General features: G+C 38.1%; 1 protein-coding gene across 2 annotated transcripts in view; it reads right to left on the bottom strand.

Annotated features, from left to right (window-relative positions):
- INO80 (INO80 complex ATPase subunit) overlaps positions 1–18,501 on the bottom strand; it is a 69,044-nt gene that overhangs the window by 36,047 nt on the left and 14,496 nt on the right. For both annotated transcript variants that reach the window (XM_082318271.1, XM_082318272.1), the window contains exons 7-22: positions 17,647–17,861; positions 16,552–16,605; positions 14,756–14,959; positions 13,288–13,483; positions 13,024–13,091; positions 12,488–12,697; positions 11,820–11,900; positions 10,485–10,580; positions 7,801–7,860; positions 7,040–7,182; positions 5,875–5,959; positions 5,361–5,478; positions 3,453–3,538; positions 2,290–2,457; positions 1,713–1,846; positions 816–883 (exon numbers count right to left, since the gene is read on the bottom strand). In XM_082318271.1, coding sequence (XP_082174397.1) covers positions 816–883; positions 1,713–1,846; positions 2,290–2,457; positions 3,453–3,538; positions 5,361–5,478; positions 5,875–5,959; positions 7,040–7,182; positions 7,801–7,860; positions 10,485–10,580; positions 11,820–11,900; positions 12,488–12,697; positions 13,024–13,091; positions 13,288–13,483; positions 14,756–14,959; positions 16,552–16,605; positions 17,647–17,861 — 1,986 coding nt within the window. The remainder of the gene's footprint in view (positions 1–815; positions 884–1,712; positions 1,847–2,289; positions 2,458–3,452; positions 3,539–5,360; positions 5,479–5,874; positions 5,960–7,039; positions 7,183–7,800; positions 7,861–10,484; positions 10,581–11,819; positions 11,901–12,487; positions 12,698–13,023; positions 13,092–13,287; positions 13,484–14,755; positions 14,960–16,551; positions 16,606–17,646; positions 17,862–18,501) is intronic.

The following is an 18,501-nucleotide window of genomic DNA, read 5'->3' as shown; positions in this document are numbered from 1 at the left end:
TTTTCCTTTTAGGGTATGCCAAAAAGGGTCCCCAAGAAAAAGTCTATTATGAACACCAAAACAAACAGAAACCTGAATAATCAGCAAGACATACAGAAGTTAGAGAGTTACAGACAAGTGCAGACTCCTGTAGCTGCATCTGGTTCTTCTTACTTGAAAAGGGTTTTGCGTATCTGAACAGGTCCATGCTAACAGATTTCAGCATAGTAATGCAGCCAGTATTTCTCTTGCTTTTTTTCTCCCACCCCAGCGGCTGCGCAATCTAGTTAGCTCTTTCTAGCAAAAAAAAAAAATCAATCATCTATAATAATAAATTGTATTTGTCAATATAAGAAGCTTATGTGGGTTTTTTTGCTCATTGATTAGATCCTGGGTCACTTGCGTCTCATCTACTTTTTACTTGAAAGAGAAGTTGGCAGTTTAACATATAATACAGGACATACTGAAATGAATCCAAGATTTCTCTGAATTGAATCTGTGAAAAATTCACATTAGACTAAAAAGGCAGCATTAATCCCTTGAAGCAAGTTAAAACAAGAGAGGAGGAATGGAACAAGAGACTGCAGTAGGATTAAGCAGTGATTAAATAACAAGTTGTCCATAGATTATTCTTCCAGCTGCTTCCATCCTTTCCTCATTGATTAAATGAAACACATGTATAAGTACAAATGCTAACAGAATCCTCACAAGTTCTAATTAGATTATTTCAGAGGACTAACTGATCTGGCCTCTCAGTCCTTCCTGCTGAATAAGACATATTACAACATCACATGCAAGTGTGCAACCCAACTTGCTTCCCAGGACTGTAAACCTACCCTTCCTATGGAAGAGAGACTGCTGGATGTGGTCCGGTGCAAATGGCGAAAGTAAAACCCGTAACCACCTGAAAATGAAAGCAACAAAACCAAACAAAATCACTAAGAAGGTGTTAACACATGCAACGTTCAATCACACAATCAGCAGAAAATGCAGAGTAACCATTCAGTTCTTCATTGTAAGTATTTCAGCACTCTGGATATCTGGAATTGTATGGCAGTAAGAGAAAAGCATCATCAGTCCACATGCACTACTGTTAATTCAACACTGAGACACACCACTGTTCTGGAATTGCATTTTACGCTGTAGAACAGTTAGTCTCATCTTCAAACATGACTTTCTCATCTCTGCCCTAAGCATTTCTCGTAACTGAATGCAAACAAAATTAATCAAGAATTGCCACAGTCAGAGAAAACAGCAAACTATACTCAGGCAGCTTCTATTCATCCACGGTAAGCATTAAAAGCTGTCAAGGCACTAGTAGATGCTCACAATATACCATGTCACAACAGACAGATACTGATAGCTTCCTTAACACGAAAGCTCACTGAAGGGAAACCAGGTGGTTTTTTTGTTTTGGTTTGGTTTGGGTTTTTTTAAGAATTCTTTTAAAGCTTCATTCTATTACACATCATTAGCAACAACTCTAAATTCCTTTTCCTGACTTTCTTATTCCATCAAAGGGATATTTGATGATCAGGATTCCACCAAGAAAGAGCATCAGATATCAGATGCTTAACAGTTGAATGAATGAAAGAAAACTAGGAATGCATTGCTTGATCAATGTCATTTAAAGTGCATCAAGTAAGGCAGTTAATTACCACTTATAAAGCTAAAATAAGTCTAAGTAATAATAATAAATATGCGAAGCTGGAGAGGAAGTGGAGTAGGCTTGCCTGTCCCGTGAGTGGTTAAAGACCCTGATCTGTCCATGACGGTAGATGAACTTTGAAATCTGGTATGGCTTTAGGGAGATGTGAAATGGAGACCAAGTTTCTTGTCGCTCAAACAGCTCTGGGTGATTGCACACCTGTAAGAAAGAGAGCATGTCAAACACTGGGAGGAATTAATTTAGTCCGATACAGCATTTACATCCCAAATCAACTAGGACTATTGATCACTAAAACTTTAATATTGATTAGTATGTCACAGCTATTTTAGTACATCTACTCAAATTTGAATACTGCATCAAATCTTTTCCTATTCACGTAACAGCTATTGACTTTTCTTCTCAAGTGAATGATTTCCTTCAACAACCAAGTGAGAACCAAAGCAGCTCACAGATGCATGCACCATTTGGCTAAAGCTCTTCTACCCCAACATCATGCTATGCTGCATCAGAAACACAACCGAACGGCATGCAAATTTGCTTGCCTATGCCAGAAATCTTTTTATATGGTGTTTTCAAGAAGCCATATTTTGGTTCTGTGCTAATGAATACTTTTTAAAAATTATTATTTAAAATAGCCTTACCTTCCTGAACTGCATGACTAGATTCATGAGACTACTAGTGGTGGTCTGTGCTTGCTGAGTAGTGCCCATTGAGGACTGCAGGAGGTCATCAATAGAGATTTTGTTTTTCAGAGCTTGGTACAACAGCTTCTGTCGACTTGTCTGCTGGCAGTACATAAGAATTTCAATCTGCAAAATAGCAATGAAGATTTAGCCTTTTCTATCTCTGAAACGGAGGATGACCATATCAGTACACACAAAGCAGCAAGAAACATGTCTTAGGAGAAATGTAACTTTCTCAAAAAATACATATATAGGCAGTCACATTCATATCTGTATTTCAGGATGCAACCTGGGAAGGACTTAACCAATAGCTGTGTGTTTTGGAAGGCTTAGGTAATGATATAGGAGACAGACCTTTAAAAGTATGTGAGCACAACTAAGTAAACAAATAGATCCTTAAGAAGCTCTGAAAACATCACATCTGCAACTGATCAGCTTAAAATCTGACCTCGATTCTACTGTCCTACTATTAAAATGCTATCCATTTAGAGCCATCTTAAACAGGTGTCAGGAACCCATGATAATGACAGGTGCATCACATAACAAGTGTCTGTGGGAAGTTCTAGTTTTGAAATTAATAAGCACATCAGAACAAAGTAGATGTCTCTTAGACAGTGGTCCCAAAACCTGGGGACATGTTGACCACAAGATCATCCAGTATTGCTAACATACGCATGAAATTAAGAGACTAACAATAAGAGTATGATATTACCACATATCATACATTTCTTGTTCTTTACAAGCAAGCAAAAAGAATCCTAAATCCATACCAAATCCTTCACAAAGGCAATTAGAGATGCTTATCACCCAATCGTCGTATCAATCTCCTTCACTTCAATTAGTGATACTTCTGTCAACTTAATCAGGCTTAAAGATTTTTTGTTTCTAAGTTAACAAAATGTTTTCCCTAGAAGAAAAGTTTATTAATTAGGGGTTCTTCAGTTACATTCACATCTAATGAGATTGCTGGGACACGGTGGCAGAAACTGAAGATCCGTGAAAGTTCTACAATCAAATTTCGGGTATTCAGACTGACAAGCAAGTTTGCAAAAACCAGATTAGAGAATGGAGCTATGACAATAAAGTTGACATACTCATTCTAGATAAATACTTTTTCTCACCTTATCTGACAGCTCATTTTCCACATCCTTCTTGATTCTTCTCAACATGAAAGGCTTCAGGATCATGTGCAAGCGGGATAGCTGGTCTGAAATACAGGGAATGGGGAAGAAGGAACATTACTTCACCAAAGAAGAACACTATATGGTGTTCTACTACAAATTAAGTCCCTTACCGCTCAGCCATTTCCCCCCATATGAGTTCTTACAACACAGAGCTGGCATTTCTCCGCTGATTTTTCTTTTTTTAAATGAGTGCCAAGCTACGCTCTTTAAGTTATGAATCTAAAGATCTACTTCAAAGAATGAACTTCTGAAGTTCATTTTGTGTGTTCTATACTCCTCTGGGCTGACCAATATGGGCTTAAATTTATCGCTCACTAATAGTGAAGAAGAAAGTTTCAGATGAGACATGGCTAGTTCATTAAGAGAGATCATTACAGTTTTAAGTCTCGCCTCCCAAAATTACAGCAGCACAAAAACAGGGCATACTGCATTGACAGACAACTGCAGTCTTTACAATAACCTGTAAAAACAAAGTTCTGGATATTTGAGAACTCTTAAAGCCTTTACTTTCGTGAAAAGTTCCAACTGTGCTGCGTTCTACTCCCATTACAAATCAGCTATTTTACCTAGCTAGATCTTCCTACATAATTATCCCCTAAAATTTACTGTGAAGATTTTAAAAAAAAAAAAAAAAAAAAAAAAAAAGCTTTTCTTCTGGAGCTCAAAAGGTGTTTAGAGCTTTGTGTCATAAAATTTTTATGTCTAGAGCTTGTAACACACTCAGGAGATCACCAAGATTATGTGCTCTGTAGAAACTTACAAATATTTAAAATATTTGATCTCCTGTGTTTGGGAAGGAGGAGGACTGGAGACAAGTAGCAAATCAACATTTTCCCTACATGTTTTTCTGTTCACCACACACAGAATCATAGAATCATAGAATCATCAAGGTTGGAAAAGACCCTTAAGATCATCGAGTCCAACTGTTAACCCAACACTGCCAAGTCCATCTATACCATGTCCTCAAGCACCACATCTATCTGTTCTTTAAATACCTCCAGGGATGGAGACTCCACCACTTCCCTGGGCAGCCTGGTCCAACGCCTGACTACCCTTTCGGTGAAGAAGTTTTTCCTAATATCCAACCTAAACCTCCCCTGGCACAGCTTGAGGCCCTTTCCTCTCGTCCTATCGCTCGTTACTAGGGAGAAGAGACTGACCCCCACCTCACTACAACCTCCTTTCAGGTAGCTGTAGAGAGCAATAAGGTCTCCCCTCAGCCTCCTCTTCTCCAGACTAAACCACCCCAGCTCCCTCAGCCGCTCCTCATAAGACTTGTGCTCCAGACCCTTCACCAACTTTGTTGCCCTCCTCTGGACACGCTCCAGCACCTCAATGTCCTTCTTGTAGTGAGGGGCCCAACACTGAACACAGTACTCGAGGTGCGGCCTCACCAGTGCCGAGTACAGGGGCACTATCACCTCCCTGGTCCTGCTGGCCACACTATTCTTGATACAGGCCAGGACGCCATTGGCCCTCTTGGCCACCTGGGCACACTGCTGGCTCATGTTCAGGCGGCTGTCAACCAACACCCCCAGGTCCTTTTCTGCCAGGCAGCTCTCCAGCCACTCCTCCCCCAGCCTGTAGCATTGCATGGGGTTGTTGTGTACCAAGTGCAGGACTCTGCACATGCTACATTATAGTCAGAAACACAAACCTTGACATAAACTATGGACAACAACCCATAACATTCCAGTCCCATTACACACCCTCTGCTTTAGATGACATTTCTCATACAAAAAATGAGAGATAAAGTTTACCCATTAGTAGTTGGAAAAGGCAACAGATTTTTAATATAAACAGATTTTTAATATAAAAACTACTGCAGTTACACACTGCACTCACTCTCATCAATGGCAGATTTGTTCTCTGCATGGCTCTCTATGTCCTTAGAAAACCACTCATTGAACTCTTCATGGGAATCAAACAGCGTCGGCATGATAAAATGCAGCAGGGCCCACAGCTAAAAGGAGAGGAGAAAACAGTAGATCAGCAAAAAGTCACCCTACTGTGGACAAGGTAATTGGGGATCCTAAACCCTTGCAGCTCTTTATGAGCAAAATCACTTTACTGTATCATGAGACATGGCAAAATTAAACAAAAACCCAGCCGCATCCTCTTCCTGCTCCCCCCAGACAAATGCCAGATACATCAACTGAACAAAACACCATTAGAAAGCAGTGAGAAACACAGCACAATGATTTCGGCCAACAGAATGATTCCATGTTTGTTTGCCAGTGGTTTGCTACAAGCATGATCCCACAACCACACAAACACAGCAGGTTTCTCAACTGTTCACATATATTTAGTATATATTCTTGTTATAAATAAAAGTCCACTGTTTTGAGTTCCCAAATACCTCAGCCATCGTGTTCTGGATTGGGGTCCCAGTCAACAACAATCTGTTTCGACACTGGAACTGTAGTAGGATCTTCCAACGAACACTGATGAATAAAATTAAGAAAAGTCATTATAACCGTTTTTTGTAGAAGGATATGAAACATAAGGTACTGTAAGGCCAATTGCTTCCAGTGACCTTCCCAAATGATTTTTGGAGGTCACTGGGTAAAACTGTCACAGGTACTCCCCAGTCTTTCAAAAGACAATTACAGGAAGAAGTAGCGCTTTACAAATTACAAAGGAACGTGCAGAATTTATTTTCTTTTTCTAGGTATATTTTTACTCATTTTTAATACAAATGCTGGGCTACTAATAAAATCTCATAATCAGAATAATTAACTTCCCAAAAGAAACAGTTATTATGAATCAGAATGTCACGTATTTTTCAGACTTTACAACACTAAGCGTATGGGCCACTGTGGCAGGAGTGCTGAGCTATGGATTACAGTCCTCTTGGAGGGGCAGTTTCCAAAGAACGCTGAAGGAACAGACTTTGGTCAGAACGAGTCGGCATCTAAAGCAGTCTTTAACTTACTGTGTACAGTGGCAACTTGGGCAAAGGTTATGGGAAAGCAATTACAGAAGCAAAGACAGACAAATCTATTACTTGAAAACAACCAGAAAACTTTCTGGCACAGAGTCTTATGACAAGGATTGGGCTTCACTGCAGCCAACAGTATTCACAGGGTTCTGACCTTCATTTGTGTCTGGAAGTGCCACTGAAGAAGGAATCAAAATAATGCCTTTAATGGAGCCAATAAAAGCAGTACACACTAAAGACTACACACTGTTCACTAGGCAGAATTCTGTGAGTAGTCAGGAAAGAAGGTGAACAGCATTTCACACTGTTTTGTTTAACTGTCCTGTACTCCATCTAAGTTTCTGCTCCACAATTACTTTTTAATTACATTTTACATATTTGGAGAAGGAAAATCTAAATGCAGAAAACTAGTGGATCAGTCCAGCGTCACAGAATCATACAGATACTCAGCTAGGTTAGGCCTTAAAGGGTCTTATATGTGTCAATTTTAACTTCTATCGATTTCTGTAATCTTGATGTTTTCTTGATATTCCTTCAAGAGGTTGATACAGAGGGAAGATTTTGTTTCCAGTTAATTTATTACCTGGAGCTACTCTTGAGCGCTTGTGCTTCATCCAGCACCATATATTGCCACTTCACTCGCTGGAAATACTTCACATCCTGTACTACTAGCTGATAACTGGTAATCACCACGTGGAAAGGAGCATCCTGAGTATATAATGTCTTCTATAACCACAAAAGAAGAAACAAACGTCCACATAATGTAAATACATTGTGAAGAGTTCACTTGTGTATACTGTAATTTCAGACTTCTGTTTCATAATCTTTTCTCATTATTACTGCATTTTACATTACAGCTGACTTTTTTAATTACTTACAGAAGGGTTATTCAACTGTGGATCTGGACTTCAGCCCATTAGTCCCTGAACAATTTCAGATGCTTCTTAATGTGCCAGATAAGACCCAGGCATTGAATCCTACAAAATGCTGTAGTTAAATCAGGAACAATTTGACAGGCCTGCAGGGATGCTAGACTTGGGCATCCTGAGTTAGGTTACTCAAACAGAATAAACAGTCCTTGACACTGAAACTTCCTGTTTTATTTACAGAGCTCTAGTTTCTTCAACCAAACTCCATACTGCCCTGAATTGCCCTGTACTGTAGTGCTCTCCAGCACAAGAGAAGCCTTCTACCTCATTATCTTAATGAAAATGCTACTACATGGATGAAGACACAGAACTCTGTATCTACACATCATTTAGCTTGGTGGGTGTAGCAACAGTTTCTGATTTAATCTTCACAAATAACAAAAACAGTTGAAGTACATGGGCATGCTGGTATTACCTGACTCCAGAACTTCCTGATCACCTTTCTATCATGAGGATTTCCCCAATAAGGTAGCACCTGGAACAGCATAAAAGTAGAAGGACATTATTTTCAAACAAAGATATACCTGCTCTAGAATTTTATACTATGTATTCTACAAAATAAGACAGACTTCTTTCTCCAAAACAATGAGAAGGGAAATTCTCTTTCTTAACAGAGAGAAAAATCAGAAAGCACTTAAAAATCAGAAACAGAGCATTCCAGGCAAATGTATCAAGAAACTTATGCCTAGTACAAAGACTAGATCAAGCTATGGTGAGGATCTCAAAATGCCCAGTAGCATGTTACGCCTTCTAGTCAGGTTTTTCTAAAAATTAGGAATGATACTTTGCTTACGGCAGAAACAGGTCTGCCCTCAACTACTACAGTCAACCCTACAGGACTAGCGGGCTCGTTCTTCTGTTTAACGTTCCCGGTTGTCCCGTTGGTTTTGTATTTCAGAACTGTCCCCAAAAATCGGAGATAAAGTTAAAATATCTGGCTTGGATATATTTAATATAAGAATTTTAAAAAGTAAGCACTACTGCCAGAGAAATCTGTTAATTTGTAGCTCAGAATTTCATGGGTCCTATTACTCAGATCTTTGCAGTGCACTGAAACCAGAGTTAGTCGTCAATAATATTGTACTGCCATCTTCTGTCTGATGGAAGGACTACACTCAACTAAGACAAAGTGAGGAATGCGGGTTTCTGAGGTTGCGAAAGGTCTTAAACATCTCCATCCTTCAACTCACAAGCTTCAAATTTCAAAGTACCTTTAGCTGAATATTCTTCCAACTGTTCTGAAATAAGGGTGCTAGTAAAAAACCATCAGACTAACCAAAAAAGGTGATTTGCCTTTTAGTTTACATATTCTGCCATGGACCCAAAGACATTAATTCACTATGACTGACTACAAGCATGATTGACTACATACTTCTGTATGATTAGAAGCACTTGTGTATGATTAGAATCAGGAACAAAACTGGCTGAAAAAGATTGATCAAAGTTGTAAACATGTAACAATCATAAGTTCAGAAAACTTTTTTTTTTAAAAATACTCTGTTCCATGGATGAGGTAAACATTATTATGCAATAAACCCAAAGAACAGCTATATAATGACAGAAACATTTTTTTTTTTTAATCAAAAAAGGGAAAACTATCTTTTCACAAGCATCCTGACTGCATTTTTGAAACGTTTTCTGTATTTCATTCATGAGAAGGAGAAAGCACAAACAGTTGCTTGTCATATATATATATACAATGAACTGATTAAAGGAAATGAGAGAGTAAGTAGGTAGAATGGCCAACTGCTCTAATGTTTTCCACTCCATTCTTTTTCATCAGGGCCCCTACTGTTATAGGCTATGCAAATACATAAATGGATTATTTTTAGGGTTTTTTTAAAGTAACTCCTCACTATCTTAAGCATTTCTATTTCTTCATCAGTTTCTTTGAGGTCTCAGTAATCCCAATTTATCCAAAATATAAGTCACTCGAATCATCCGGTACTGAGCTATGTTCTAGCACAACTTCTCCTCATATAGATACCTCAAACTATACACGACCATAACCAACATATGGTGTCATCAGGGATCTGGCAGAGCAAACTATCTGGTAAAAGGCAAGTCCTTTAATACTGCCCTACCCCAGATCAAGAAATCAAATATTACTTATAGTAATACTTCCAAGTCTTTTCCTCCACCTTATTAAGTAGCCAAGAGATTCAAACCATTAGCCTGGATGTTACTGGTATACTGGTTACTTATAACTAGCTGTCTTTTACTGTTCTTACATGTTCTCTGTAAAAAAGAAAAACAGATGTTTTTAAAAAAAAAAAGCCAATCAAAACCTCTTCTTATCAAAGGTTACTACGTTAACAACTCAAATATTTAAACTATCATCTATTCTTTGCAGATGTAACTGCAAGCTTCTGACACTTTTGTCTCTCTAATTCTAAAATTTCAGCACTGTTTCAGAAGTACGCATTCTTTTCAAATCTTCCTTTGCAATACTCCAGTGTTTTCCAGTGGGGGACATGTAAGCAGCTTGTTTTTCAGTACGTGATCATTCCTTGCTTTGTACCTTACTATGTTTTCACATTCACAATATACCTGAAGAACTCCATTTATTTTCTTCTAATCTTTTTGTTCTTATCTATTTGCGCCTCACTTCTCTCCTTCTTCTTGATGACTGGTTGTATGTGTATGGTTCTTCTATTTTTCTGTAATAACAACTGCATTCTCTCTCCGTCTCATCCGTTGAGTTCAGTTTTGTTTACATACAATCTTTATCTTACCTAAATTGATATGAATGACTGAAAACATTGCTCTAAATAAGGCTGAAATATTATTCTTGTATCTGCTGCCAGGCCCACACATTAGAACTCCACTCCCTGCCCTGCTTCAATTACTCACTGAAAAGGTGTCTTCAAGCTGTTGCAAAAGGAAAGTCATGATTCAAGTAAGAACATTTTTAAACACTAGATAATTGAATGCTCCAGAAACACCAGGATGACAGAAAAAAAAAATATCAAAATCAGGCCCATTACAGGGTTTTGAGATACAAGGTAATTAGGCATCCAGATGTGGCAAAGAACTCAGGATAACAAAACAGTTCGCTTTTGAGAAAACAGAAGTAACTTTCTTGGACATGCTTATTACCTTAAATTTAGGTACAAATCTGGCAAACTCCTGGTGCCAGTTGTTAAGAGTAGAGGCAGGTGAAATTATTAAAAAAGGTCCCCAGATGTTCTCTCTCTAGAATATACAAATTTAAAAAAAAAAAAAAGACACACAGAAATTAACTGGGGGAAAGGGACACAGAGTTTGATAGAGCTTTACACCTATTAAATGACAGTGGCTACATAAGAGAGAGAACTATATGCAACATAAGAAAACTTCCTCCCAGCACAGCAAGGTGATACAGAATCAAATAGAGCAGATCTAATGTTTAACTAACACTTATTTCATAACAACAAACAAGAACGAGCACTGCCGTTTCAATCTAGCTCAATCCTTTGTTTCTGAAAGTTGCCACCTTCGCATTGCTAATAGTCTCTGTCATTTTGGGGAGGAAAAGAACTTCAGGTGGCACTGGCAAGCTTTGCTCTGTCACATCACATTAGAATGCCCTCTGGCGAATAACAAAGTTGGGCCATTAGTGCATTAGTAGTTACAGGCTGGCCTGCAGAAGGGAGAGCCAGAAAAAGTAAAAGCCCTGTGTAGGCTTCCAAAACTCTCAAGCTGCAGTGCAACAGGGAGACAAGCCTATCTGTTATCCCTTCCATACAGATGAGCCTAAGAGCCTTTGGCTCCACACACTCTTCCACTATTGTGGCTGATAGTGCCAGTGAACTGGTATCAAAAGGAACATAAACAAATGCGTAATTGTCATTTGGTCACTACTGCAGCTAGTTCTGCTTTCAGTATCACTTGGTTGATATCTCCTGTTTAAGGCAAGTGACTCGATGCCAATCAAGACTTTTTTTTAAATAAAAATATCTATTTCTGCATAAAGAAGTAAGCTCCTGTTGCCTTTTTCTGTTTTGTTGTCTGCCCTGGCACAGAAGAATAACTATGCTTCCTGAAAACAACCCACAAATACGGAAATCCACGCTGACTGCCAGAGAGCTCAGAATTTGGACTTCATTTCTGCAAGTCTCTATGATTTGTAAAAGTCAGTGAACCATGAAGTCTACAACTTGTTCTCTTATCAGGCTTTCATATTAAGTGCAAATGAAAAGATATTACTCTGTGAATAAATGAAAATTCCATTTTTATTTATATATATACACTTACATATACATACACACACACAGTTACCTACATACACACACCCCCTTCCAAAGGCATAGCTTTAAAAACAAAGGGAAATGCCATAGCTAAAATGCCTTTTAAGACATTTCAGCTTTATAATCTAGAATTCATTTCAAATATGTGAAAAGTATGCATTTTCTATGAAGCATGCTGACCAGGAATAAGCTATAATCCACCTACCTCAGCCAGATGTGCAAGGAGAGCAATACTTTGTACTGTTTTACCCAGACCCATTTCGTCTGCCAGGATTCCATTGATGCCCTGCAAAAGATCCTTAAATGAGCACATTTCACCTTACTACTTTTTAATCCGTACAGGACTAGCAGAATGGTTGCCACTGAATTTAGGGGGAGCAGCCCCAGTGTAACAACTCTGAAACACCTTATTGTCTCTTACGTCTCCTACTAAGAGATAATTTATCTCAACTGCACTTGCATTCATTTCTCGGGCAGATTTTTTTCCTCAGCCTGTCTGCACTTTGCAATCACATTGCCAACTGGGTACACACACAAAGACAAGGCTGCCTGCATTTTACTAGCTGACCAAAGCCTCAAACAGTATGCAGCTCCAAGCAGCAAAAGTTTCCTCAGTGTATAATCTAAGTGATAAACAGTTGTATAAACATCCACATAAAGAATCTTCAACTTAATGTACCATTTAAAGTTATTTCCTAAATAATCAAGAATACTGATAGGTGGCTTACATGATGTTTTCCTTTCTTCTGAAGACATTACAGATATAATATAAGCAGTTTATTTTTAAAAGCATTAAATTTTTTTGACCTAGTTTACTCTAATGACTTAAATAATCCCACAAGTTTTAAAAATTTGCAAGATGTACTGAGATACCTGCTCATATAGGTTGGCCAGCCAATTCATGCCTTTCAGTTGGTAACCTTTCAGTTTGCCATTGAAAATAGTAGGCTGCGGAATATCTTCTCCTGCCCGGATAGATGGGTTTGCTAAACTGTAGCTCTCTCCAAAGCCAGTACCGGACTTGTTAGCAGCCCGTAAAGCAGCTGCCCGGCTCTCCTTTGCATCTTCATCAAATGACCTGGTCTAAACAGGAAGAAGAAAGTATGCACAAGATGAAGAACATATTAATTTATCAAGAAACTGTACAGTAGAAGGCTTTACACTTCACATTAAGACATAGGATGTTGGCCAGAAACTAATAGAAAACAAGCCTGTTCCTATAGCCCAAATCTTTATATTCTGGTTTTATACCTGTTTAGCACAGAAAGTGGCAATGGAATTAAATTCAAATCTTGCACCCAGCACTAAACAAACCTACTTGGCTTGGCTGCTACGAAAGATCCTGGTTCTGTGCCCTTTACCAATTACCCTGCTTTGTCTTCTACTTCATGGATCCAAAAAATACATACCCGGGCCTGATGAATCTGGTAAGCATCCTCAGCATTCTTCAGAGCTTGGGCCTTGTAATAGTTACTATCTGAAAACAACATCTCCATGTTAGAGGTCTGCAGCAGTAACGACCCAAATTAACATACAGGTAACTTCCAGTAATTATAGCAGTGCTTCTTACATAGAAAGACTTTGTGTTTAAAATAGTAAGTCTGCATGATAATGTGCAGAGTACAGTAAATTTCAAAAGCGTGCAGAGGAAGGACAGTAGATGAATCGCTTACCATAATCTTCTTGGGTGATGTTGACCACTACTCCTCCACCAATATCAATCTGCCTTTGGGTAGAGCTGTCTTCCAGTTTGCGTAGGATTTCCTCCTGTATTCCATCATGTCCAATATCTCGTTTACGACTCATAAAATGGGCATATAATTCAGTTTGTGTGATCAGGAAGTTAAGCTTTCGCTGCTGCCTCTTAGCCTAAGACAAGAACATTTACAAAAAACAGATGAAGGGGGGGAAAAAAACAGGACAAAGGTTTAACGTTTAAAATATAATTAAAGAAAAAAAATTTAATCTAATAATATATCAACAACTAATCTATCTAGATTATATTATGCACATCACTGTGATATCAAAATGCTAGAATACTAGCTGCACATAAGAACACTGACCACCACCATAAACACCTATATTAAAATATAAAATTGTTGTAAATGGAAAGTTTTTAAATTCAGTAATCACGGCACAGAACACCATAATCTAATAAAAGGAAGTTTAAAAAAGTTTTGTTTACACTGAAAAATTAAAAGATTGACAAAAATAAACAGGATTTTAGTCGTCTACAGGAAAAGAACTGAACAGTTAAAAACACCTCTCATGACAACCTAACTCCAACATTCTGTTATTTACTAGTAAAGAATTATGGTAGAATATGTGAAATGCGTCACTAGGTAATACAGCTGAGGTATTATGGTTCGGGGTTCAGCAAGACACTGTAGAAACCCTGTTCATTCTCAGGCTCTGGTTAAAAAATGCTACAGTTAGAAGTTGTCTATTGATCTAAGTCAGCTGAAACCTTCACAAAATGCTTATGAACTTGCAAGAATGAGAGTAATGCAATAAATAAAAGCATAATTTGAGCATAAAACTAAACATATGGTATTCTAAAGATTCAACCTTAGCTCATCACCAAACATGTAAGGTAACAACCATAAATCCACTAGAGAGCTTTGGCAAAGAAGCTTTTTCTTCAATTCAACCCCTATTACTGTGTAAGGAAGTCCATGAAGCTGTCACTTGGCCAACAGAAAAGCAATCACAGAAAAATTTCTGTGCCCTATATATAAATTATGATACCAGTTTACAGCAAGGGGGAAAAAGAGGGCGGGGGGAGAAAACTCAATGTGAATGAAAAGGTGGCTTGCCTTCTGGACCCAGAAATGTACAAACCATCACAAAAGCCTGGCCCTTACTGAGTTACGCATGTCTGAGATATGCTGCTTGTCTAATCCCTTCCTCCGTTTCATTCACTTGTGAAGAATTGACACAGTTTGAAGGCTTTTTTTATCAGCTCTAGCTAACATTAGAAGAACTATGTAAAGAATTTTAAGATAGCAGTAGAAATACATGGAACACCACTGAAACAGAACAAATAACTGAATTTCATGGCCTGGATTTAGAAACTCAAATTATCCGGTCACTTCTGTGTCTCAACAGATAAATTATCAGCAATCTGTGGTTTTGCCGTACCTCTCTCATCTCCTCATCCAGTTTGCGTTGCTCCAGAGCCTCTTTCTCAGCTCGTTTGCGATGTTCTTTTTCCACCTTTTCGTACTTTTTCCAATAGAGAAGCATCTCCTTGGTAAGACGACGCGCTCGTGGTAGAGTTTCCTTACAGTTTTTCTGGGCCTGGATAGCAGCTCGACGTACCTCCCTCATGCACTGATGGGCAAGCTAGAGCAAAACAATGTTTTGAAAACAGTGGTAAAACAGGCAGATTTTAAAGGAAGGCAGCAATAAGCAACATCAAATCTAATTACAACCAAGTCTGACTCTTCAGAAGAGAAAAACCTGTGATACTTTACTCAGCAGTAATACTTTTGAAGTGGCATGAGAGAACGTGAACTTCCAAAAACCTCCTGAGATGGTAGAGAAGACAAAACCCGAAGAGAGTTTCAGCATGGCATGGTACTTAAAGGATTGATCTGGCGGGTAGGTCCTTGAAAGGGACTCATGAGACCAGAGTTCAAGGCTGTTTGCAACTCCGACTCCTCTATTCTAGACGCTTCTCTGTGGTACCCATGCTTTCTCACTGTTTTAATAAGGCTGCTACAATAGCACTACTGGTGGAATACAATCCCATTCACATGTTAATACACTGAAAAGTGGGAGAGTATCCTACAATTTTCCTACCACCGCCTGAAGAAGCATAACACAATGTAATTTTTCATTCTAGTATAAATAAATTAACGCCATTGTCGTAATAGTCAAAATTGCTGGGTTTCATGTTGTGACAGGTTTTTTTCCTCCACTAAAATTCGCACATCAATAATTTTAACACAGATTTCAAAAGATCAAACAAAACAAAAACAAAGGAAAAAAAGTGGAATTTCAAAACCTCTAAGTCTGCTGCACCACTCACTTGCTAAAATGTGGTTTGTGCTACCTACAAATACAATAATCGCAGACTATTTGCCCAGACATCACAAAAATCCACTCTCCGCTAGCTAAGGAGGACCACAGGAGAGAACCTACCTACAGCAAAGTTTCTTAACTATATACATGCAGGTCCTGTTTTCTGCATCCCTTACGCAGAAAATGCTCCCTTTCTTGATAATGTATATACAGAACAGAAAATTTCCTACATCACCTTGTCTCTGATGATTCTCAGCCATATATTTGATTACCTTTTCATTAGCCATACAAATGAATCAGACACTTGAGCGTAACACTTGAAAAATGCTCAGAAAGCCGTTACCAAGTGTTCCTAAAGTAAAGTGTTCTAGGTAGAAACAATGACACTTCTCAGAGAAGACTCTGATGAGGAGATAAATTCCTTTTGCAATCACTTAAGCAGAAAATTGTTCTATTTTTATTCTCAGCTCCTATATATATTTATGTAAATTAACACATTTAATATTCCAAGAGCCCCTTTGATTTAAACACGAATGCTTAAACCAGCAAATTCTAGCTAGTGGATAGATGGGCAGTTCAAAAGCCAACCAAGTGTACTGAAGTCATTAATTTATTGTAGCAAAGATTAGTAAATTAAAAATGTACAAACTAAAGCTTATGACAGCCAAAAAGATCTCATGAAAGAAATTCACGTTGCTCGTTTCATCTGTTGCTTATGAAACACGCCAAAATGACATATCTAAAAAATGAAAAGCTTTATACTAAATGACAATTTACTTCTATATAGTGCATTCTCCTATACTGCCCTGCTAGTACAGTCAGTATTAGAAGAAACAGAAGAAACATAAAGAGGTTACAGTTTGTTTATTGCATCCAGTACAAGTAACAGTATAAAGCTAAACAACACTTACCTTTTTGCTGTTGGTCAGGAAAAGGTTGCGGGCTGAGGCTTTTTGTTTGTATGCCTATAAAAGAATACCACCTTAAAATTAGTTAAAGGGTAATAGCTTCACAGTATTATAAAAGATCACTATCCAGTCTTCAGCAGACATACATGCCAACGTCAGCCAAGCACACTGTTGTATAATTGGGTACAGGTACTGTAAGTATTTTTTATTTTGACTGAAACAGCCTTTCGTCCTTAATTATTGAAGGCATACATAAATGTATTACAACTTCTGAAGGAAGCATGTAAAACACCTCCTTTTTCAGGATCGTTTCTTTAATTACTACTATTGCAAAGCAGGGTTCTCCTATTCCACTGTTATCACTGAAGTAAACAACAAAAACTTCCACTGTTTCCCAAAGATGTTAAGAATTAATGTAGATCCTATGTTCTTCACACGACCAAAATCGGTCTTTTGAAAAAAATAAGGTCTATCACACTGCACATATCCTTTGCCTGGCTTCTAAGTTCATAAAGGATGCTATCGTCATCGCTCATATTCAGCTTCCTAGAATTCAAAGTCTGTTAACTGTGAACTGCAAAAAGCAGGTTGTAAGGTCCACTCTGATCACATCTCAGAAAACTAGTGACAGTGAACCTAGCTTTCTATTTCAAATGTGCCTGAAGCTCATCCTGTAAATAATACAAACACTTTTCCCTAGACTGTTTGTGAAATAAGTTTCAAAAAACACACATACTACAATGATTGAAACATTCCTTTCCTGAACTTTATGTAGAACCTAGATATTGGTTTGCTTTACATCGCTATCCTGTAGATTAGTAGGAGTACCTGCTAGAGTTTACTGTACTATCCATAGAAAAGGGTTGGATAGCCAAATGAAAGCAGTGGCAAAGCACTGCATGATCCACTTAGGTATCACTGTTGATAAGAAATTCGAACTACTTTGCTTTACAGAATATTGGTTTGGTTATTAAAGACCACCATAAAAATCAGGTCTTACTTCTCCCTGTTTTTCCAGGTGCCAACTTCCCACTAAGTTAATTTTCTATTTCACTTTCTTGTCATCATGACTGATCTAGTGCAATTAACCAAGCTCACCTTTGGCAACTCCTTTTTAACAATGCTAAGCCACACTTTCCGCCGACGTGCATTAAGTTGCTCAATAGTCAAATGCTTTTTCTTGGACCCAGGTGGTGGTGTATCATGAGAAAACTTGGCAAAAACTTTGGTCTGGTGATGGTGGCGTCGTGGTGACTCCTCTGAGGAGAGCTCTTCATCCCGTCTCCTCTTTTTCTTTACTTTTTTCAACTTGCCTGCATGGCAACAATGATCATAAAAATCAATTTCTTTTTCTATTTTTGGGATACATTTAGTCAGGTATCTCTCCTGAGTAAACTATCCTAGTCAATTTATGCGTGGAACCAACAAAAAAGCCAAACTTATCCATGTTTGCCAATTCTGGTACCATACATTTATCATATTAGGTATTTCCTCATCACCTTATAATGGAAAGATTTTCCTGTTTAATAAATAGGGTGGTTTTTCCACCCAGGAAAACATGCCTTAGGAGTTAAAATGTCTTGGTCCTAATGCAATGTTTCTTGCCTTGTGGTAAAATTCCACTTAAAGACATGTAAAGGGAAGACATTTAAAGGTAACAACATTAGCATTTGGTAGGATAAGTCTCAAATCAAACTTCTCAGCAGTTGAAAGAGATTGGCATGTTATCATGCATTACAGGTACCAGCTTTCAGAGGAAACCGATACTGGTATCAGATATTAAAAATATTCTTTGTGAGTATGCAAAATCATGGATGCTGCAAGATTAGTGAAGAAAAAAAAAAATACACAGCTAAAGGAACTTGCAGAAAGATAGGAAGGAAGGAAGCCCAAAATAGCCCCCTTAAAACACAGCTCAAACTTAAGTACTTGCACTAGCAAGAATTCACCTTA

Source organism: Platalea leucorodia, assembly GCF_965183815.1.
Source record: "Platalea leucorodia genome assembly, chromosome: 7".
NCBI lineage: Eukaryota > Metazoa > Chordata > Aves > Pelecaniformes > Threskiornithidae > Platalea > Platalea leucorodia.
The sequence above is the reverse complement of the archived record's forward strand: the minus strand, read 5'-3'. Positions and strand labels throughout refer to the sequence as shown.